The sequence below is a fragment of the Nycticebus coucang genome, chromosome 8 (assembly GCF_027406575.1).
Source record: "Nycticebus coucang isolate mNycCou1 chromosome 8, mNycCou1.pri, whole genome shotgun sequence".
Classification (NCBI taxonomy): domain Eukaryota; kingdom Metazoa; phylum Chordata; class Mammalia; order Primates; family Lorisidae; genus Nycticebus; species Nycticebus coucang.
In genome coordinates this window covers 86808467-86826928 of record NC_069787.1, presented here as the reverse complement: position 1 = coordinate 86826928, position 18462 = coordinate 86808467, and the positions used below count along the sequence as shown (strand labels likewise).

At 35.3% G+C, this 18462-nt stretch overlaps 1 protein-coding gene across 4 annotated transcripts in view; it reads left to right on the top strand.

Annotated features, from left to right (window-relative positions):
* Positions 1–18462, top strand: part of ULK4 (unc-51 like kinase 4) — a 663197-nt gene that overhangs the window by 233751 nt on the left and 410984 nt on the right. For all 4 annotated transcript variants that reach the window (XM_053600787.1, XM_053600785.1, XM_053600786.1 and 1 more), the window contains 2 exons: positions 7911–7962; positions 8050–8144. In XM_053600787.1, coding sequence (XP_053456762.1) covers positions 7911–7962; positions 8050–8144 — 147 coding nt within the window. The remainder of the gene's footprint in view (positions 1–7910; positions 7963–8049; positions 8145–18462) is intronic.

Genomic DNA, 18462 nt, shown 5'->3' with positions numbered 1-18462 from the left:
TTCAGAATCTGGATAGCAAATAAGATCGAATTAGAATTCCAAGCAGTAACCCAAAAGAGATATTAAGAATTCAATGGATTCAAAGACCAAATGACCAAAGACTTTGACACATTGAGACAAGAAGTTACAGCCCTCAAAGATCTGAGAAACACAGTAGAATCCCTCAGTAACAGAATGGAGCAAGCAGAAGAAAGGATTTCTGACATTGAAGACAAAGCTTTCGAACGCTCCCAAACTCTCAAAGAGGAAGAGAAATGAAGGGCAAAACCAAATCACTCTCTCAGAAAGCTCTGGGATAATTTGAAGAAAACTAATATTCGTCTTATAGGGATCCCCAAAAGCAACAAAGTGGCTTCACAAGGCACAGAGTCTCTTCTCCATGAGATTATGAAGGAGAACTTTCCAGACATGCCAAGAGATTCTGAAATTCAGATAGCAGTTTCAGAACTCCAGCATGACTCAACCCAAATAAGACATCCCCCAGACACATCATAGTCAATTTTGCTAAAGTTAATATGAAGGAGAAAATTCTGAAAGCAGCCAGATGAAAGAAAACCATCACTTACAAGGGTAAGAATATTAGAATAACTGCAGATCTCTCTGCTGAAACCTTTCAAGCTAGAAGAGGATGGTCATTGACTTTTAATCTCCTAAAACAAAATAACTTTCAACTCAGGATCCTGTACCCAGCTAAACTGAGTTTCATTTATGACGGAGAAATTAAATACTTCAATGACATTCACATGTTGAAGAAATTTGCCATAACTAAACTAGCTCTCCAGGATATTCTCAGACCTATCCTCCATAAAGACCAGCGTAATCCTCCACCACAAAAGTAAACACACACAGAAAATTTTGATCAAATTCCAACTTCCACAGTCGCAAAAGGATTAAAAATGTCCACTAGACTCTCGAAAGGCTTATCAATATTCTCAATTAATGTGAATGGTTTAAATTGTCCTCTCAAGAGGCACAGGTTGACTGACTATATACAAAAACTCAAGCCAGATCTCTGCTGCATACAAGAATCGCATCTTACATTAAAAGACAAATATAGACTCAAAGTGAAGGGATGGTCATATATACTCCAGGCAAATGGAAAGCAGAAGAAAGCAGGTATTGCAATCTTATTTGCAGACACAATAGGCTTTAAACCAACCAAAATAAGGAAGGCTAAGGATGGACACGTCATATTTGTTAAAGGTAAGACTCAATATGATGAGATTTCAATTACGAATATTTATGCACCCAACCAGAACGCACCTCAATTTATAAGAGAAACTCTAATAGACATGAGCAACTTGATTTCTTCCAGTTTCATAGTAGTGGGAGATTTTAACAACCGTTTAGCAGTGCTGGATAGATCCTCCAAAAAGAAGCTAAGCAAAGAAATTTTAGATTTAAACTCAACCATTCAACATCTAGACTTAACGAACATCTACAGAATATTTCATCCCATCAAAACTGAATACACATTCTTCTCATCAGCCCATGGAACATACTGCAAAATTAACCACATCCTAGACAACAAATCTGACCTCAGCAAATTTAAAAAAAACAGAAATTATCCTTTGCATCTTCTCAGACCATCATGGAATAAAAGTTGAACTCAATAACAACAGGAACCTGCATACCCATAAAAAAACATGGAAGCTAAATAACCTTATGCTGAAGGATAGATGGGTTATAGATGAGATTAAGAAGGAAATAACCAAATTTTTGGAACAAAACAACAGTGAAGACATGAATTGTCAGAACCTCTGGGATACTGGAAAGGTTTTCCTAAGAGGGAAATTTATAGCACTGCAAGCCTTCCTCAAGAAAACAGAAAGAGAGGAAGTTAATAACTTAATGGGACATCTCAAGCAACTGGAGAAGGAAGAACATTCCAACCCCAAACCCAGCAGAAGATGAGAAATAACCAAAAATCAGAACAGAATTAAATGAAATTAAAAACAAAAGAATTATACAACAGATCAATAAATCCAAAAGTTGGTTTTTTGAAAAGATCAATAAAATAGATAAACCTTTGGCCAACCGGAAAAAAGAGTAAAATCTCTAATGTCATTAATTAGAAATGATAATGATGAAATAACAACAGAACCCTAAGAAATTCAAAAAATCCTTAATGAATACTATAAGAAACTCTGCTCTCAGAAATATGAAAATCTGAAAGAAATCGACCAATACCTGGAAGTATGCCACCTACCAAGACTTAGCCAGAATGAAGTGGAAATGTTGAACAGGCCTATGTCAAGTTCTGAAATAGCATCAACTATACAAAATCTCCCTACAAAGAAAAGCCCAGGACCATATGGCTTTACGTCAGAATTCTACCAAACCTTTAAAGAAGAAGTAGTACCTATATTACTAAACCTCTTCCAAAAGATAGAAAAAGAAGGAATATTACCCAACACATTCTAGGAAGCAAACATCACCTTGATCCCCAACCAGGAAAGACCCAACAAGAAAAGAAAATTATAGACCAATATCACTAATGAATATTGGTTCAAAAATACTCAATAAGATCCTAACAAACAGACAAACACATCCAACAACACATCAAAAAAATTATACACCATGACCAAGTGGGATTTATCCCAGGCTATCAAGTCTGGTTCAATGTACATAAATCTATAAATGTAATTCAGCCCATAAACTAAAAAGTAAAGACCATATGATTCTCTCAATTGACACAGAAAAAGCTTTTGATAATATCCAGCATCCCTTCGTGATCAGAACACTTAAGAAAATTGGTATAGAAGGGACATTTCTTAAACTAATAGAGGCCATCTACAGCAAACCCACAGCCAATATCATATGGAATGGAGTTAAATTGAAATCATTTCCACTCAGATCAGGAACCAGGCAAGGTTGCCCATTGTCTCCATTGCTCTTTAACATTGTAATGGAAGTTTTAGCCATTGCAATTAGGGAAGAAAAGGTGATCAAGGGTATCCACATAGAGTCAGAAGAGATCAAACTTTCACTCTTCGCAGATGATCTGATCGTATATCTGGAGAACACTAGGGATTCTACTATAAAACTTTTAGAAGTGATCAAGGAATACAGCAATGTCTCAGGCTATAAAATTAACACCCATAAATCTGTAGCCTTTATATATACCAACAATAACCAAGCCGAAAAAACAATCAAGGTCTCTATTCCATTCACAGTAGTGCCAAAGAAGATGAAATATTTGGGAGTATACCTAACAAAGGATGTAAAAGATCTCTACAAAGAGAACTATGAAACTTTAAGAATAGAAATAGCTGAAGATGTTAACAGATGGAAAAACATACCATGCTCATGGCTGGGAAGAATCAACATTGTTAAAATGTCTATACTACCCAAAGCAATATATAATTTTAATGCAATTCCTATTATAGCTCCATTGTCATATTTTAAAGATCTTGGAAAAAATAATACTTCATTTTCTATGGAATCAGAAAAAACAACGAATAGCCAAAACATTACTCAGCAATAAAGACACAGCAGGAGGAATCACGCTACCAGACCTGAGACTGTACTATAAATCCGTAGCGATCAAAACAGCTTGGTACTGGCACAAAAGCAGAGAAGTAGATGTCTGGAACAGAATAGAGAACCAAGAGATGAATCCAGCTACTTACCGTTATTTGATCTTTGACAAGCCAATTAAAAACATTCAGTGGGGAAAAGATTCCCTATATAACAAATGGTGCTGGGTGAACTGGCTGGCAATCTGTAGAAGATTGAAACTGGACCCACACCTTTCACCATTAACTAAGATAGACTCTCACTGGATAAAAGATTCAAACTTAAGACATGAACGTATAAAAATACTTGAAGAAAGTGCAGGGAAAACTCTTGAAGGAATCAGCCTGCGTGAATATTTTATGAGGAGGACTCCCTAGGCAATTGAAGCAGTATCAAAAATACACTACTGGGACCTGCTCAAACTAAAAAGCTGCACAGCCAAGAACACAGTAAGTAAAGCAAGCAGACAGCCCTCAGAATGGGAGAAAACATTTGCAGGTTATACCTCCGATAAAGGTCTAATAACCAGAATCCACAGAGAACTCAAACGTATTAGCCAGAAAAGAACACTGACCCCATCTCAGGGTGGCAATGGATTTGAAGAGAAACTTCTCTGAAGAAGACAGACACACGATCTACAGACACATGAAAAAAAGCTCATCATCCTTAATTATCAGAGAAATGCAAATCAAAACTACTTTGAGATATCACCTAACCCCAGTAAGAGTAGCCCACATAACAAAATCCTGAAACCAGAGATGTTGGCGTGGATGTGGCAAAAAGGGCACACTTCTGCACTGCTGGTGGGAATGCACACTAATACGTTCCTTTTGGAAGGATGTTTGGAGAATACTTAGAGATGTAAAAATAGACCTGCTATTCGATCCTATAATTCCTTTTCCTAGGTATATACCCAGAAGACCAAAAATCACAATATAAGAAAAACATCTGTACCAGAATGTTTATTGTAGCCCAATTCAGTATTGCTGAGTCATGGAAGAAGCCCAAGTGCCCATTGACCCATGAATGGACTAGCCAATTGTGGTACATTTGTACCATGGAATATTATGTAGCCGTAAAGAAAGATGGAGACTTTACTTCTTTCATGTTTACGTGGATGGAGCTGGAACATATTCTTCTTAGCAAAGCATCTCAGGAATGGAAGAAAAAGTATCTAATGTACTCAGCCCTACTATGAAGCTAATTTATAGCGTTCATGTGAAGTCTATAGCCCAAGTATAGTAAAAGACTATGGGGAAAGGGCCAAGGAAGGGGAAGGGAGGGGGGAGGTTAGGGTGAAGGGAGTGTAATGGGTGGGGCCACTCCTACGGTGCATCTCAGTTTTAATTTTTATTTTTTATTAAATCATAGCTGTGTACATTGATATGATCATGGGGTGGTGCATCTTAGAATGAGTACTGGCAAAACTTACTAAATGCAGAATACAAATGTCTACATACAACTACTAAGAAAATGCCATGAAGGCTATGTTGAACATTTTCATGAGAATATTTCAGATTGTATATGAAACGAGCACTTTGTACCCCTTATTTGCAGTATGGTACACAGCTATGATTTAACAGTGAAAAATAAGTATAAATAAAAAATAAAATAAAAAAGTAAAACACCATGACCAAACAACTCATGAGTTTGCAATAAAAAGCTAATGAATTTAATTTGAGCATGTGACTACTAAACTGTGTTAATCATGATAAGAGAGCTCTGGAATAGGAATAGAAAAGAAAAGTTAGCATTTCTGCTAAGAGGATCAGGAGAGGCTGGTCCTGAATTCTGCAAGAATCAGGGATATGCATAATGTTGGGTTCATTCAATATTGTTCACAAAAATAATTCACCTCTCACCAGTTTACTAAATAGTAAAACATGTATTTAGGAAAGCAATCAGAACTTTTTCCTCATTTGAAAAAAACCAGAAATGTAGCCCTTTTATTTATTAATAAACTTTGGGAGCTTTTGATATAAATAACCCTGTTCAGATGTAAAGATATTCCATTAAAAGTCTAGAAGAATAAGAAAATGGATTATTGTGTATAATTCAGCATTTCCCCTCCTGGTTGATTTATTCGAGAGAAATGAAGATGTTTTCCCAAGAAGAAATCTTCATGCAAATGTTTAGAGCACTTTTATTAGTAATTATCCAAACCTGAAACAACCCAAGTATCCATGAAATGGTGACTGGATAAACTAATTATGGTATATATGTGCAATAGAATACTACATAGCAGTAAAAATAATGATCTACTGATACAGCAACAAAATACGTACTAAGCGAAAGAAGTCAGAATAAAAAATGTACATAATCTATGTTTCTACTTACAGATACTTGACATTCTAGAAATGGCAAAACTATAGTAACAGAAATCAGATTACTTGTTGTCTAGGGCTCAGAGTAGGGGTTTAGGGGACTAACCTTCCTATATATTCATTTGTCATTGTTACAAAGGGGTCTTGACCTACAGGTTGAGAACCACTGTCGTAGACAATGGAAATATTCTCCATCTTGGTTGTAGTGGTTTTGTGACCATGTAAGTTTGTTAAGTTTTTTGAATTTAATATTTTAAAAAGGTGTATGTTATGATATATTAAATTTTATCTCAATAAAAAAAGTTCATCATCCCTTATTGTTAGAGAAGTGCAGATTGAACATTTTTAAAAAAATATTTTTGAGTGTTAATGTTCTTTTGAATCATGTCCATTCGGATTCTTTGACCAATTTTATAACCAAGTTATCTACTTTCTTACTATTGAGTTGAGTTCCTTATATATTTTAGCTGTTAACCCCTTATCAGATGTTTGGTTTGCAGATATTTTCATCCATTGTGTATGTTATCTGTTCACTCTGTTGATTGATTCCTTGGCTGTGTAGAAGCTTTTTAGTTTTACGTAATCCCATTTGTCCATTTTTGCTTTGGTTGCCAGCACTTTAGGATTCATACCCCAAAAAATCATTGCCCAGACTGCTGTCATAGAGTTTTTCCCCTGTGGCTTTTTCTAGTTGTTTTATAGTTTGAGGTCTTAAGTTTTCTAAACACTTTAATGGCTCCACACTGTCATATTTGTATGAATTGTAAATAGTTTGATATGATTTCAGCAAGGCTCAAAAATATACAATATTTGAGAACATATGTATATGTTTTAAAACTATTAACAAAAACCAAAGAAATAATAAATTTGTGATAGTGGTTGTCTCTGGGGGCGAAGCATGTAGATAGAATGGAGGAATTTATGTAAGCAATTGGGAATGTCTTAGCTCTTGACTTATGGATTTAAGAATTTTCTTTGTTCTTTATAACACAAAATATATATATATATTTGCATATGTTACATATATTCTTTCATATTGATCAAATATATTAAGAAAAATCTTAGGAGAACAGTAAAAAACTGGGCAATTGCTTACACTTAATGATTTTTAGTTTTAGTGTCATCTTATATATTACTTTCCATTTGTTATATATAAAATAATACAGGGTGGACGTAGAGTTTCTGTGCAATTTAAAATAGTTGTAACTTTAAACTGCACATGATCTTTATGTCCATCCTGTGTAATATGTATTATTTTATGCACCTTAGGGCAAGAATTCTGTTGTATGTCTCTGCAAATGGATACTCTGCCTAATATAGCTATGGCAGTGATTGTTTCATTGAAACTATGTTCATGAGCAGTTGTGCGTCTGAAGTGTCCAGCTACCATGACAGGGAAGGCCATTTATCCTGGGAGCTGAGTCCTCAAAGAGCTCACAGCTGAGTTGTTCAGGCCTGACTCTCAAGCAGCTTTGGATGTCTTCCTGCAAAGGAAGCAGAAACCTGGTGCTCAGGAGCACCAAGATGGGGGCAGGAGATATTTAGGAGGAAGTAAAAACGGTGGAGAGATTTGAAGTCAGGCCATGAGAACCAAAGCGCCATGTCTTGATGCAGTTTAGAACCAAAGCGCCATGTCTTGATGCAGTTTGTACTCAGGATAACTAAGACTTGACCTTCCTTTGAGACAACTATTTCTCCTGACTAGGTCCCATTGTCACTAAGTTCCACTGTAGTGAGAGAAGTAAGTGTTGGCATGTTATTGGTAATGGTTATATGTCAATTGTATTATTCTCACTTTCGCATGTGCTTATATTACTATGGAATTTATTCTAATTCTATCACTGCTAGTGATTTGTATGTTTAAAAATGATTATAGTTTATAATTCATGTGCAGTATTTAACGACATATTTTAAAACTGTAATTTTAGTATATATGATATATGTAGTGTATTTAATGCCATTTGTAAGTTATTTCATTAAGAATAATGGATACGGTTTTGGGCAAAACACTATTTTATTTCAGAGTAAGTTTGAAACCTCCATTTATTAAAAATTTTCCCTTTTCAGAGCCATATCAAATCGGTAGACTCAGGAGAAACTAACATAGATGGAGCCATTGGTGAGTTTCTTTCTTTATTTGAGGTACTTTAATATTGTGATTTAGAACATGTAAACAAACACCTATAATAATTAACTGTATTTCTAGGACTAACGGCATCAGAAGAATTTATCAAGATCACGTTGTCAGCTTTTGAAGCAATAATACAGTATCCTATTTTATTGAAAGACTATCGCTCTACGGTCAGTTCTGGCATCTTTTGGGAAAAGCTCTCTCTTATTTACTTGGTGATTCTGTATACAGCTCTGTTTTATTTACTTGGTGATTCTGTATACCTATTTTACATATGCTTGGCTCATATGCATATGTGTTCCTCAGATGAAATACCATTTAGAAAAGCTGCCCCATCCCTGGCTGGATGAACATAGGAAATCCCTTCCCTGTGTTGACTTCCTTGGGATTTTTCTTTTTTCTCCTCTTTTTCTTCTGGTCCAAACCTTTCCCCAGCATACTTCTTACTTCTGGCCTCATTATTTGTTGTAGACAATAGTACAAACCCTTAGAGCAGTATATTTCAACCTTGGGACTTAGGGACATTTTGGGATGAACAATTCTTTGTTGTGGGTGACTATGCTGTGCATTGTGCGATGTTTACCAGCATCCTTGGCTTCTACCCACTAGATGCTTATAGCACCTGCTCCATCTCTCTTCGTTTGGGACAACTGTCTGTATACATGGAAATATATCCTTTGGGTGGCAAAACTGCCCCCATTTGAGAACCTGTGCTTTGAATGTTTAGATGAGCTGCCTTCGGCAGAAAGGCCCTCAGCAGAGGAGCCAGGAAGGATAAGAACTAAGATCCTGGTGCAAGGAGCAGTATGAAGTTTCACCACCCAGTGCCTTTCCCATCTCCTGCCCCAGCCCTGCCCTGAGTGCCAGTGATTTGTGGCTAAGAACCTGTGTGCCTCAGCTTCTGCCTTTTGTTCTGCTTCCTGTCTCATTTAGCATTTGACCCAAACAGTAGTGACTGCTTTTAGATAATGAATTGGGCATCGGAGGCTGCCTATAATGGTGATGAATAAAAGTATTGAATATAGAAATTGTATTAAAAAAGAAATTATGAAGTAAAGAAAGTCAATTTTTGACGTCTTCATGTTCACATAGATCCTATCATAGAACTAAGTTCTGTAAATTGTTTCCTCACCTTGCTCTCCTCTACCTTGCACCCTCCCACATACGTACGTGTACACACACATTCTCTCTCAGCTCCCTGTCTTATATTGTGTCCTTTGCTTAAATGGTGTCCTCCTTGGCTTGCGACATCTTGGAATTTGCTTAGTTTTGAACTGGGTTTTTATTGCATGTATATTAAAAATTTTTAATTTATAAAATGTAGTTTAGAATGCCAAAAAGGTATGTATCTATCTTGTTTTCTTAATTAGGAATTACTGTTAAAATAAGGTGCAAATGACTATTTTGGAATTAGCTTTAGTTGCTTGTTAATATATTTAACATTTTTGTGGAATAGTATTGAGAAAGCTGTGCAACTCCCTAAAAGTTATGATGTTATTACTACCAGCTACCCAGTCTTCAAAAAAGTAGGCAATTCATATAAGTGTTCTTACATTCATGTTTTTTCACAAACCATTTATAGAGACCCTTCTTTTCTAGTTTTCATTTACTTTAAAATTTTTTCTTAAAATTGTATTCTTTTATTTTCTTTAATTTTTTCTTGACTTTTTTGGTTTTATTTATTTATTTTTTATTATTAAATCATAGCTGTGTACATTAATGCGATCATGGGGCACCATACACTGGTTTTATAGACCGTTTGACACATTTTCATCACACTGGTTAACATAGCCTTCCTGGCATTTTCTTAGTTATTGTGTTAAGACATTTATATTCTACATTTACTAAGTTTCACATGTACCCTTGTAAGATGCACGGCAGGTGTAATCCCACCAATCACCCTCTCTCCGCCTATCTCCCCTCCCCTCCCCCCTTATTCGTAACTGGGTTATAGCTTTCATGTGAAAGTCATAAATGATGTGCACCTGTAGTCCCAGCTACTCGGGAGGCTGAGACAGGAGGATCACTTGAGTCCAGGAGTTCTGGGTTGTAGTGCGCTATGCCAGTTGGGTGTTTGCACTAAGTTCGGTATCCATATGGTGACCTCCCGGGAGCGGGGGGCCGCCAGGTTGCCTAAGGAGGGGTGAACAAGCCCAGGTCAGAAATGGTTTTCATTTTAATGAGATTGCATTTGCTTTAATGATGCTGGGACTAAAGTGTTGGGGATTCCAAGTATCAAGTGTTTATATGTCTGAAATCTTAAGGCTTGTTTAGATGCATTTCACTACCTATAATTAAAGTTACTAAAAGATAATCTGGAAATATCAGAATTCTGATCTTGACTCCCCAGCTTTCTTTTTCTTGTTTTAGCTCCCAAGAAGGAGTCATGAGAAAGATGGAAGATATCAACTTCAGTGGCTTTTCCTTAAAATATTTTTGTTCCTGATTTAACATTTAAACTAACAAGTCAGTTTTATTAAGTTATCTTTAAGCAGTCATTCATATTGATTGCCTTGCCTTATCATACTAAGTATTACTGTAGGTACAGGTGAAAGAAAGAAGTGAGCAAAACAAAGTACCTGCCCCCATAGAGCCTGCAATTCAAGTAGGGAGGTAGACAGTAACAAAAATTCACATAAATATATATCACGTGGTAGTCATGGCTATGAAGAAAACCTCGGGGTATGAATGGGTGAGTGAGTGCTGGTGATGTTTGTAGAACATTGTTACCTCTTCAGGAGTGAGATGCTTGGGCAGATACCTGACATATCTGGGGAAAGAGCTTTCCAGGCAGAGGGCATAGCAAGTGCAAAAACAGTAAGTACTGAGGTTGCTCAAGGACTCTTAAAGGGGCTGGTGATGTGGTGGTCCTAGGGGAGCAGCTTTTGAGAAGATAAAGGTAGACAGATGGGGCTGGGAGGAGTAGCATATCATAGGGAGCTCTTGGCCATGGTCATGAATTTGGATTTTACTCTGTTGACTATTGATTCCTGAGTGGCCCCATTCCTGTCCCATAAATAATTATAAATATAATTTTTCAGATAGGAATTATTTCTGCAACGACTGCAATCATTTTTGTATTCTCTTTCATGGTTCTAGGGGTTGATTGAGTTTACCAAGTCAGTTTTCACTGAGGCAATGTCTTTTTTTTATTTTTTATTTTTTTTATTGTTGGGGATTCATTGAGAGGCAATGTCTTTCATGTGGTTCAGGTCAGGTGATACCTAGGGCTGGAATCATCTGAAGGGTTCTGGGGCATTTCTCTCCACCTCTAAGTGGTCCTCTACCCGGGTGACTTCAGGGTGCCCTAGCTTCTTACATGGCAGCTCAGAGCTCTAACGACACATGTCCTGAGATAGGGGATGATTATTTTTTGAGAGAAGGAAATTTCTACTAATTCTTTATGGTCTTTTTTTGTTCTTGTTTTATATATTTTACTGGAAAGTAAATTACACAAAAGTGTTTCTTTTTTTTTTTGAAATCCTCAAAAATTTATTGTTGAATTTCTGTATTTAATTGGGAGAAATTTTTATAAAATGAGAGATCCATAATTTTCTTCGAAAATAAAAAGGGCGTTTATCTTTCAGTATTATTATTCCATCCAATCATGAACATAGTGGTTTATTCTTTATATTCTTTTTTAATTTTTTTATTAAGTCTTTTGTACATATATCATAAATACATTTATGCCCATTTCAGTGTGTTGATTATTTGTACAAATTGGAGTGCTTACATCATACTAATCAGCATAGCTTTCATCTCATTTACCCAATTATAGCATTAGGATATTTGTGTTCTACACATGATAGAACCAACTTGTACTTGCAATGTGCTCCATAGTTGTGGTCCTCCTACTATCCCTCCCTCCCTCTCACCATCCCTCGCCCTCCTCTTCCCTCCTTCATCAGAGAAATGCAAACCAAAACTACTCTGAGATCCCTTCTAACTCTAGTAAGAGTAGCCCACATCACAAAATCCCAAAACAACAGATGTTGGCATGGATGTGGAGAAAAGGGAACATTTCTGCACTGCTGTTGGGAATGCAAGCTAGTATGTTCCTTTTGGAAGGAAGTTTGGAGAACACTCAGGGATCTAAATGTAGACCTGCCGTTTTGATCCTGTAATTCCTTTTCTAGGTGTATATCCAAATGACCAAAAATCATTTGGCAATAAAGATATTTGCACCAGATTGTTCATTGCAGCTCAATTCATAATTGCCAAGTCATGGAAGAAGCCCAAGTGCCCATCGACCCATGAATGGATTAATAAATTGTGGTATATGTATACCATGGAATTCTGTGTAGCAGTAAAAAAAAAGAAGACTTTACCTCCTTTATGTTTACATGGATGGAGCTGGAAAATATTCTTCTTAGTAAAGTATCTCAGGAATGGGAAAAAAAAGTATCCAATGTACTCAGTACTACTGTGAAACTAATTTATAATAACTCACACTTGCATATGAAAAAGTGTTTCTAAGTATATATAGTTTAACAGATAGTCATAAAGCAAGTACTCAAGAAATCACCACTCAGCAATTTACCCACAGATAAAATTGCTGTTTGAACTTTCGTAGTAATCATTCCCATGGATTTCATTATAGGAATATGTATGCATTCCTAAACAATAGAGATTGGTTTGCCTTTTTTGAGCCCTTGTATCAGGATAGGATGTATTTGTGTGTAACTTACTTTTTTTGTCTAGTATTTGTGAGTCATCCATGTTTGATTTTTCATCAATGTACAGTATCCCATTGTATGAATATGTGTAAATGAATAGTCAAAATACCCTTATATACTCTTGGTAGATATTAGATCATTAGTTTTTGGTATTTATAAGTGATACTTCTGTGCATATTGCACAGAATGTAAATATGTGTAAATGAATAGTCATAATACCCTTCTATACTCTTGGTAGATCTTAGATTATTCTTAGTTTTTGGTATTTATAAGTGATTTTTTGTGCATATTGCACACAATGTATTTTGGTGTACATAAACATGGATTATTTTTAGTATATATGACTTAAGAAAATAGTCTAGGTTATGGGATCTGTGTAAACCCAGTTTATCTAGAAAATGCTGTGATGTTTTCCATAGAGGGGAAATGTACAAGTTTATGTTCACAGAGCAGTACCTGATGTTTGCCATCCTTCCTAACTTGTTATTTCAGACTTTCTAATGGATGTGCGCATAGTGATATTTAACCATACTTTTAAGTTGTTTTTTCAAGACCATTAATGAGGCTGAGTGACTTTCCACATGTGTGTTGACCATTTGGATGTACCCGTGATCTTTTGTAGAATGTTTTGTTCAAGTATTCTCTTTAGTTGGCTTTTTCTTATGGAATTCTTTATGTTCTCTGGATACTAATCCCCTGAAGATAATTGCTTTTGTCAGGTTTTGCAAGCCTCATAAAATAAGTTGAGGAGTGTGTTCCCTCTTTTTCTATCCTGTGAAGAGTTGGAATTATTTCTTCTTTGCATATGGGTAGATGTGATAGCTTCCTGTGAAGCTATCTAGGCCTGGATATTTTTTTCCAGGAGGCAAGGGTTGCCTTTTTAGTTTTCTATTTCTTCCTAATTCAGCTATTAGTTTTGTTTTCTGTGATTTTGTTTTTTTTCTAGTTTTTAAAATTTATTGGCATAAAGAAGATCATAATACTTTCTTGCCATCTTTTGTAGTGAATGTCTGCATAATCTGATGATGTTGCCTTACATTTTTTGATATTATTGTTCCTTTTTTCTTAAGCAGTCTAGCCAGGTTTGTGAGTTTTATTAACTTTATTGAAGAGCCATTGTTCAGTTTTGCTGATTCCCTCTATGATGTTTCTTTTCTATTTCATCTATTTGTGTTCTAGTAATGCTTATTTCTTTTCTCCTTTCTTTGAGTCTATTTTGTATTCTTTTTGTAACTTGTTGAGATAAATATTTAGGTTTTAATTTTCTGTACGTTTTTATATGAATTTAACACATTTCTCTCTACTGCTTTAACAGCATCCTACAAGTTCTGCTATATAGAATTTGTATCCTTCAGTTAAAATATTTTCTGTTTTTCCTTGACTCATGGGTTATTTAATATATATGCATTTAAATTTTGTATGGCTATATAATTTTTAAAATTATTTTTAAAAATCATTTTTATATAATTGATTGCTAGAGTAATTACTTTGAAGTTGGAGACTATACTCTGATTTCAATATGTTGAAATTTATTAAGACTTGCTTTTCAGCTCTTTATGAAATTTTTCTGTGATAATGTTCTCTATATTTGAGAAGACTATGTATTTTGCAGATGTTGGGTATGGTATTCAATGTATGTCCATCAGGTACATTTATTAGTCTTCTTGTCCAAATCTTTCCTATCCTTACTAACTTTGGCTTGCTTGTTTTATGCATTATGGTATATGTATAAATCCCATATTACTGTTATTTCTTCTTGTGGTTCTGACAGTTTTTGTATTATACATTTTGAGGCTATGTTACTAAGCACATACAAATTTCAAATTATGTCTTCCTATGAAATAAGCCTTTTATCATTGTGAGGTGACCTTCCTTATCTCTAGCACTGCTTTTTGCTTTACTTTACTCTCTGTTTTGTCTCACCTTAATATAATCATACAGGCTATTTTTTGGTTAATATTTACCTGTATATATTTTTTCATTCTTTTCCTTCTAACACCTATCTTTATATTTTAGATCTCTATATAGATCTATATTTTAGATCTGCTTGTCTGTTTTTTATTTTCATTCTATGTCATGAAAATATCATATGGCATTTTAAAATACTTTAATGGTCCACTTTTGACTGGCATCTGGAGCATGCACTCTTTATGCACTGTAAGTATTGGTCTATTTGGACCATTTCTTTCCACTTTTGTCATGCAGACATTTTTTGTCTACTCTCTTGTGCTATTGATTAATGTTTTCTTTTCTTCTTTCCCTGTGTAAGGTTAGTATTTACACACTCTCTGTCCTTGTACTGCTTACTCCCAAATTTACATCATGCATATTAACTTATTAAAAGTTAACCTTAGAAACTTCCTTTTCCTTATGTAATATACAGAGCATAGCCTACTTACTTCCACTCAGTCCCTCGTGGGAGGTATGTGTATGTTATCACTGTCTGGCATTTTTAATCTGCCTTGTTTCATTTCTCTTTTTTTAGACTTCCACCAAATCTTCTCACTAGTACTTTAATACAGTTAACGCCCATTTACATTTGTTCGCATATTCACTACTTTGTTCTTCGTTCCTTCTTAGTTGTCCAGCCTTCCCTCTGTCTTCTCTTGTTTCCTGCTGCAGTAGGTCTTTCACCGTTTCCTTTAGCTTGAGTGTACTGGTGGCAAACTGTCTGGTAAGGTCAGTATTTCTTGAGGGATATTTTTGCCGAGCATTAACTTCTAGGTTGGTGGTTATTTTTGCTAGTATTATTTAGCATTGTGTATGTCTTATTTTGTTCTGAATTGTTGCTAGCAAGAGGATAACTTTTTGGCCTTTGGTTTTTCCTCTGAAGGGAGCCTCTCTTTTTGTCCTTTGTGTCCTCCTAAAATGTTTTCTTGAGTGTGGTGTCCTTGGTTTTCTGTCAATTCACTATGTTGTAACTAAATATGAATTTATGTTTTACTTATTATTTTTAGAATTCTATGTGCCTATTGAATCTGTTGTCTTTTTTATTTTATTAAATCATAGCTGTGTACATTAATGCGATCATGGGGCACCATACACTGGTTTTATAGACTGTTTGACACATTTTCATCACACTGGTTAACATAGCCTTCCTGGCATTTTCTTAGTTATTGTGTTAAGACATTTATATTCTACGTTTACTAAGTTTCACATGTACCCTTGTAAGATGCACCGCAGGTGTAATCCCACCAATCACCCTCCCTCCACGCATCCTCCCCCCTCCCTCCCCTTCCTCCACACATCTTCTCCCCTCCCTCCCCTTTCTCTTCCCCTTCCCCATATTCTTAGGTTTTAACTGGGTTATAGCTTTCATATGAAAGGCATAAATTAGTTTCATTAGAGCTGAGTACATTGGATACTTTTTCTTCCATTCTTGAGATACTTTACTAAGAAGAATATGTTCCAGCTCCATCCATGTAAACATGAAAGAGGTAAATCTCCATCTTTCTTTAAAGCTGCATAATATTCCATGGTGTACATATACCACAATTTATTAATCCATTTGTGGGTCGATGGCACTTGGGCTTTTTCCATGACTTAGCAAGTATGAATTGGGCTGCAATAAACATTCTGGTACAAATATCTTTGTTATAATGTGATTTTTGGTCTTCTGAGTATATACCTAGTAGAGGAATTATAGGATTGAATGGCAGGTCTATTTCTAGATCTCTAAGTGCTCTCCAAACATCTTTCCAAAAGGAATGTATTAATTTACGTTCCCACCAGCAGTGTAGAAGTGTTCTCTCTCTTTTTTTTTTTTTTTATTAGCCTGGGAAATTCCCTGCCATTATTTCTGCTTTTCTTTCTCCTCCAGTCTATCTTCTTTTGCAATTCAGATCACGTGGGAATTAAATTTTATTGTCTGTAGTACTCACTGTCTCTCTGTATATTTGAAATTCTTCTGTAGAATATTCTGAATGATTTAATTTGTTCTGTTTCTGTCTTCTATCCATTCTGCCAAATAGAGCTACTGAATTTTTAATTTTGGTTATTTCTCAATTTTAAAAATCTGTCATCACTAGAAATTCTGCTTCTGTTTTTTATTTCCCAGATCTATATTGCTTTTTATAGTTTCCTGTTCCCTGTAGATATTTTTTAGTTTGTGATTTACAAATTTGCATTTCTAAAGTACAGTTCTATAGGATGTGTGGTAATTCCAATATTAGAAGACTGTGTGACAGTTGCCTTTTGTCTGCGATGTCTTATATCGTGTTTGTGCCCAAATTATCTTGTTTTCTTGGAGGCTTGATTATTGTTTACCCATTGCTGATGATTATTCTGGAAACCCTTTTGTAAGCATTCCCTGAAATCTAGCATTTGCTTCTGCTTCTAGAGGCTCTGCCAGTCGGGATACTACTTCAGAGCAAAGTCGTTTGTACTCAGTGTGCAGATAACTCAGCATGTAGATCTGAGACCATGACTTCCCAGGGCAGCCTTCTAGTTTTCAGGAGTAGGAGTGTATGTGGACTAGACCTGGATTTCCTTGCTCTGAGAGTGTATTCCATCCTCTTGCTTTTGCCCTGCTCAGTGTTAGGAGACTCACAAAACCCCAGATGCTAGGAGGACGTGGACCCAGAAGCCCCACTGGACCTCTGATGTTTATGTTGGTGGTAAATGCTTCCTGGGCACGGTCAGTCCTGTACACTAGTTAATGTTCTCCTCACCTCTCTACTTAAGGTGTTCATTCAGAAATTGGTCTGAAAATTCCTCTACTGTTTTTTCAGTATTTTTGTGGTTTGGAGTTTTTATATTTTATCTGTCATTTTTCATTGTTTTCAGTAATAGAGTTACTGAAAGTAACCATATCCACTAACTAGAAATTCTGTTTGTCATAGTTATTTTCAGAGCAATAAATTCTAAGTCTTCAAGTAAAAGATTTCTTGCTGAGATGTTGCTATTGATTCTTTTGCCTAATGAACAATAATCTCAAAGGTGATTTGTTAAGATCCATTGTTTATAAATATCTATATTGCATTTGAAAAGAAATTTAATTAGTTTATTTTCCTTTTTTTAATTAGTTTATTTTCTAATCAGGAAATGCAAGCATGCTAATTATTGAAACTATATCCTCTGTCATTCTAGAAAAGGTATCATTATAACCTATCAGCTTCATAAAAAGTACTTTTAATGCTATAACTCATGGGAAATTTTCTAATTACTACTTCTTGAACATGACTTGAATACGTGAAGATGATTATCCAATACCCAAGGAGACAAAAATTGTTTGAAATGTTAGCACACTCTAAATTCAAGGCTCCTGACCAACATTGAAGTGGCTAAGTGCATTTAATTCTTATGAAGTACAAGTACTTAACTGAGGTTTTTCCTACAGTTTTTTTTTTTTTTTTTTGCAGTTTTTGACTACGTCTGGCATATGGGGCCCTTCCCCTACTCCTTTGAACCATAGTTGCCACCCTTTCCCAGAGTTTTTAAGACCATTGAGTCCCTCAGAGTTGGAAGTCATTGGTTTGACTCACAGAGTAATCAGAAAGCCACAATGATTTGGTTTGCTCAGAGAATTGGTTTCTACTCATGGTGTTTCAAAAAATCTTATTAAAAGCAAAGGAAAAAATAAAAGTGACTTTTTACAGAATTCTGGCAGTATTGTACATAACTTAAAATATATTTGTTTCTTTATCTTTAGAAAATAAGCCAAGCCTTTATAAAGCATCTTCTCATTACACATTTTTAAATTAAAGGCTTAAAGCTAAAAAATCCTGAATAATTTAGTTTCAATTAAACCAATTGTTTGGAGTTAATAGTAAGTGTTAATGGGAATGTAAAGCAAATGGAACTTAGAATCTAC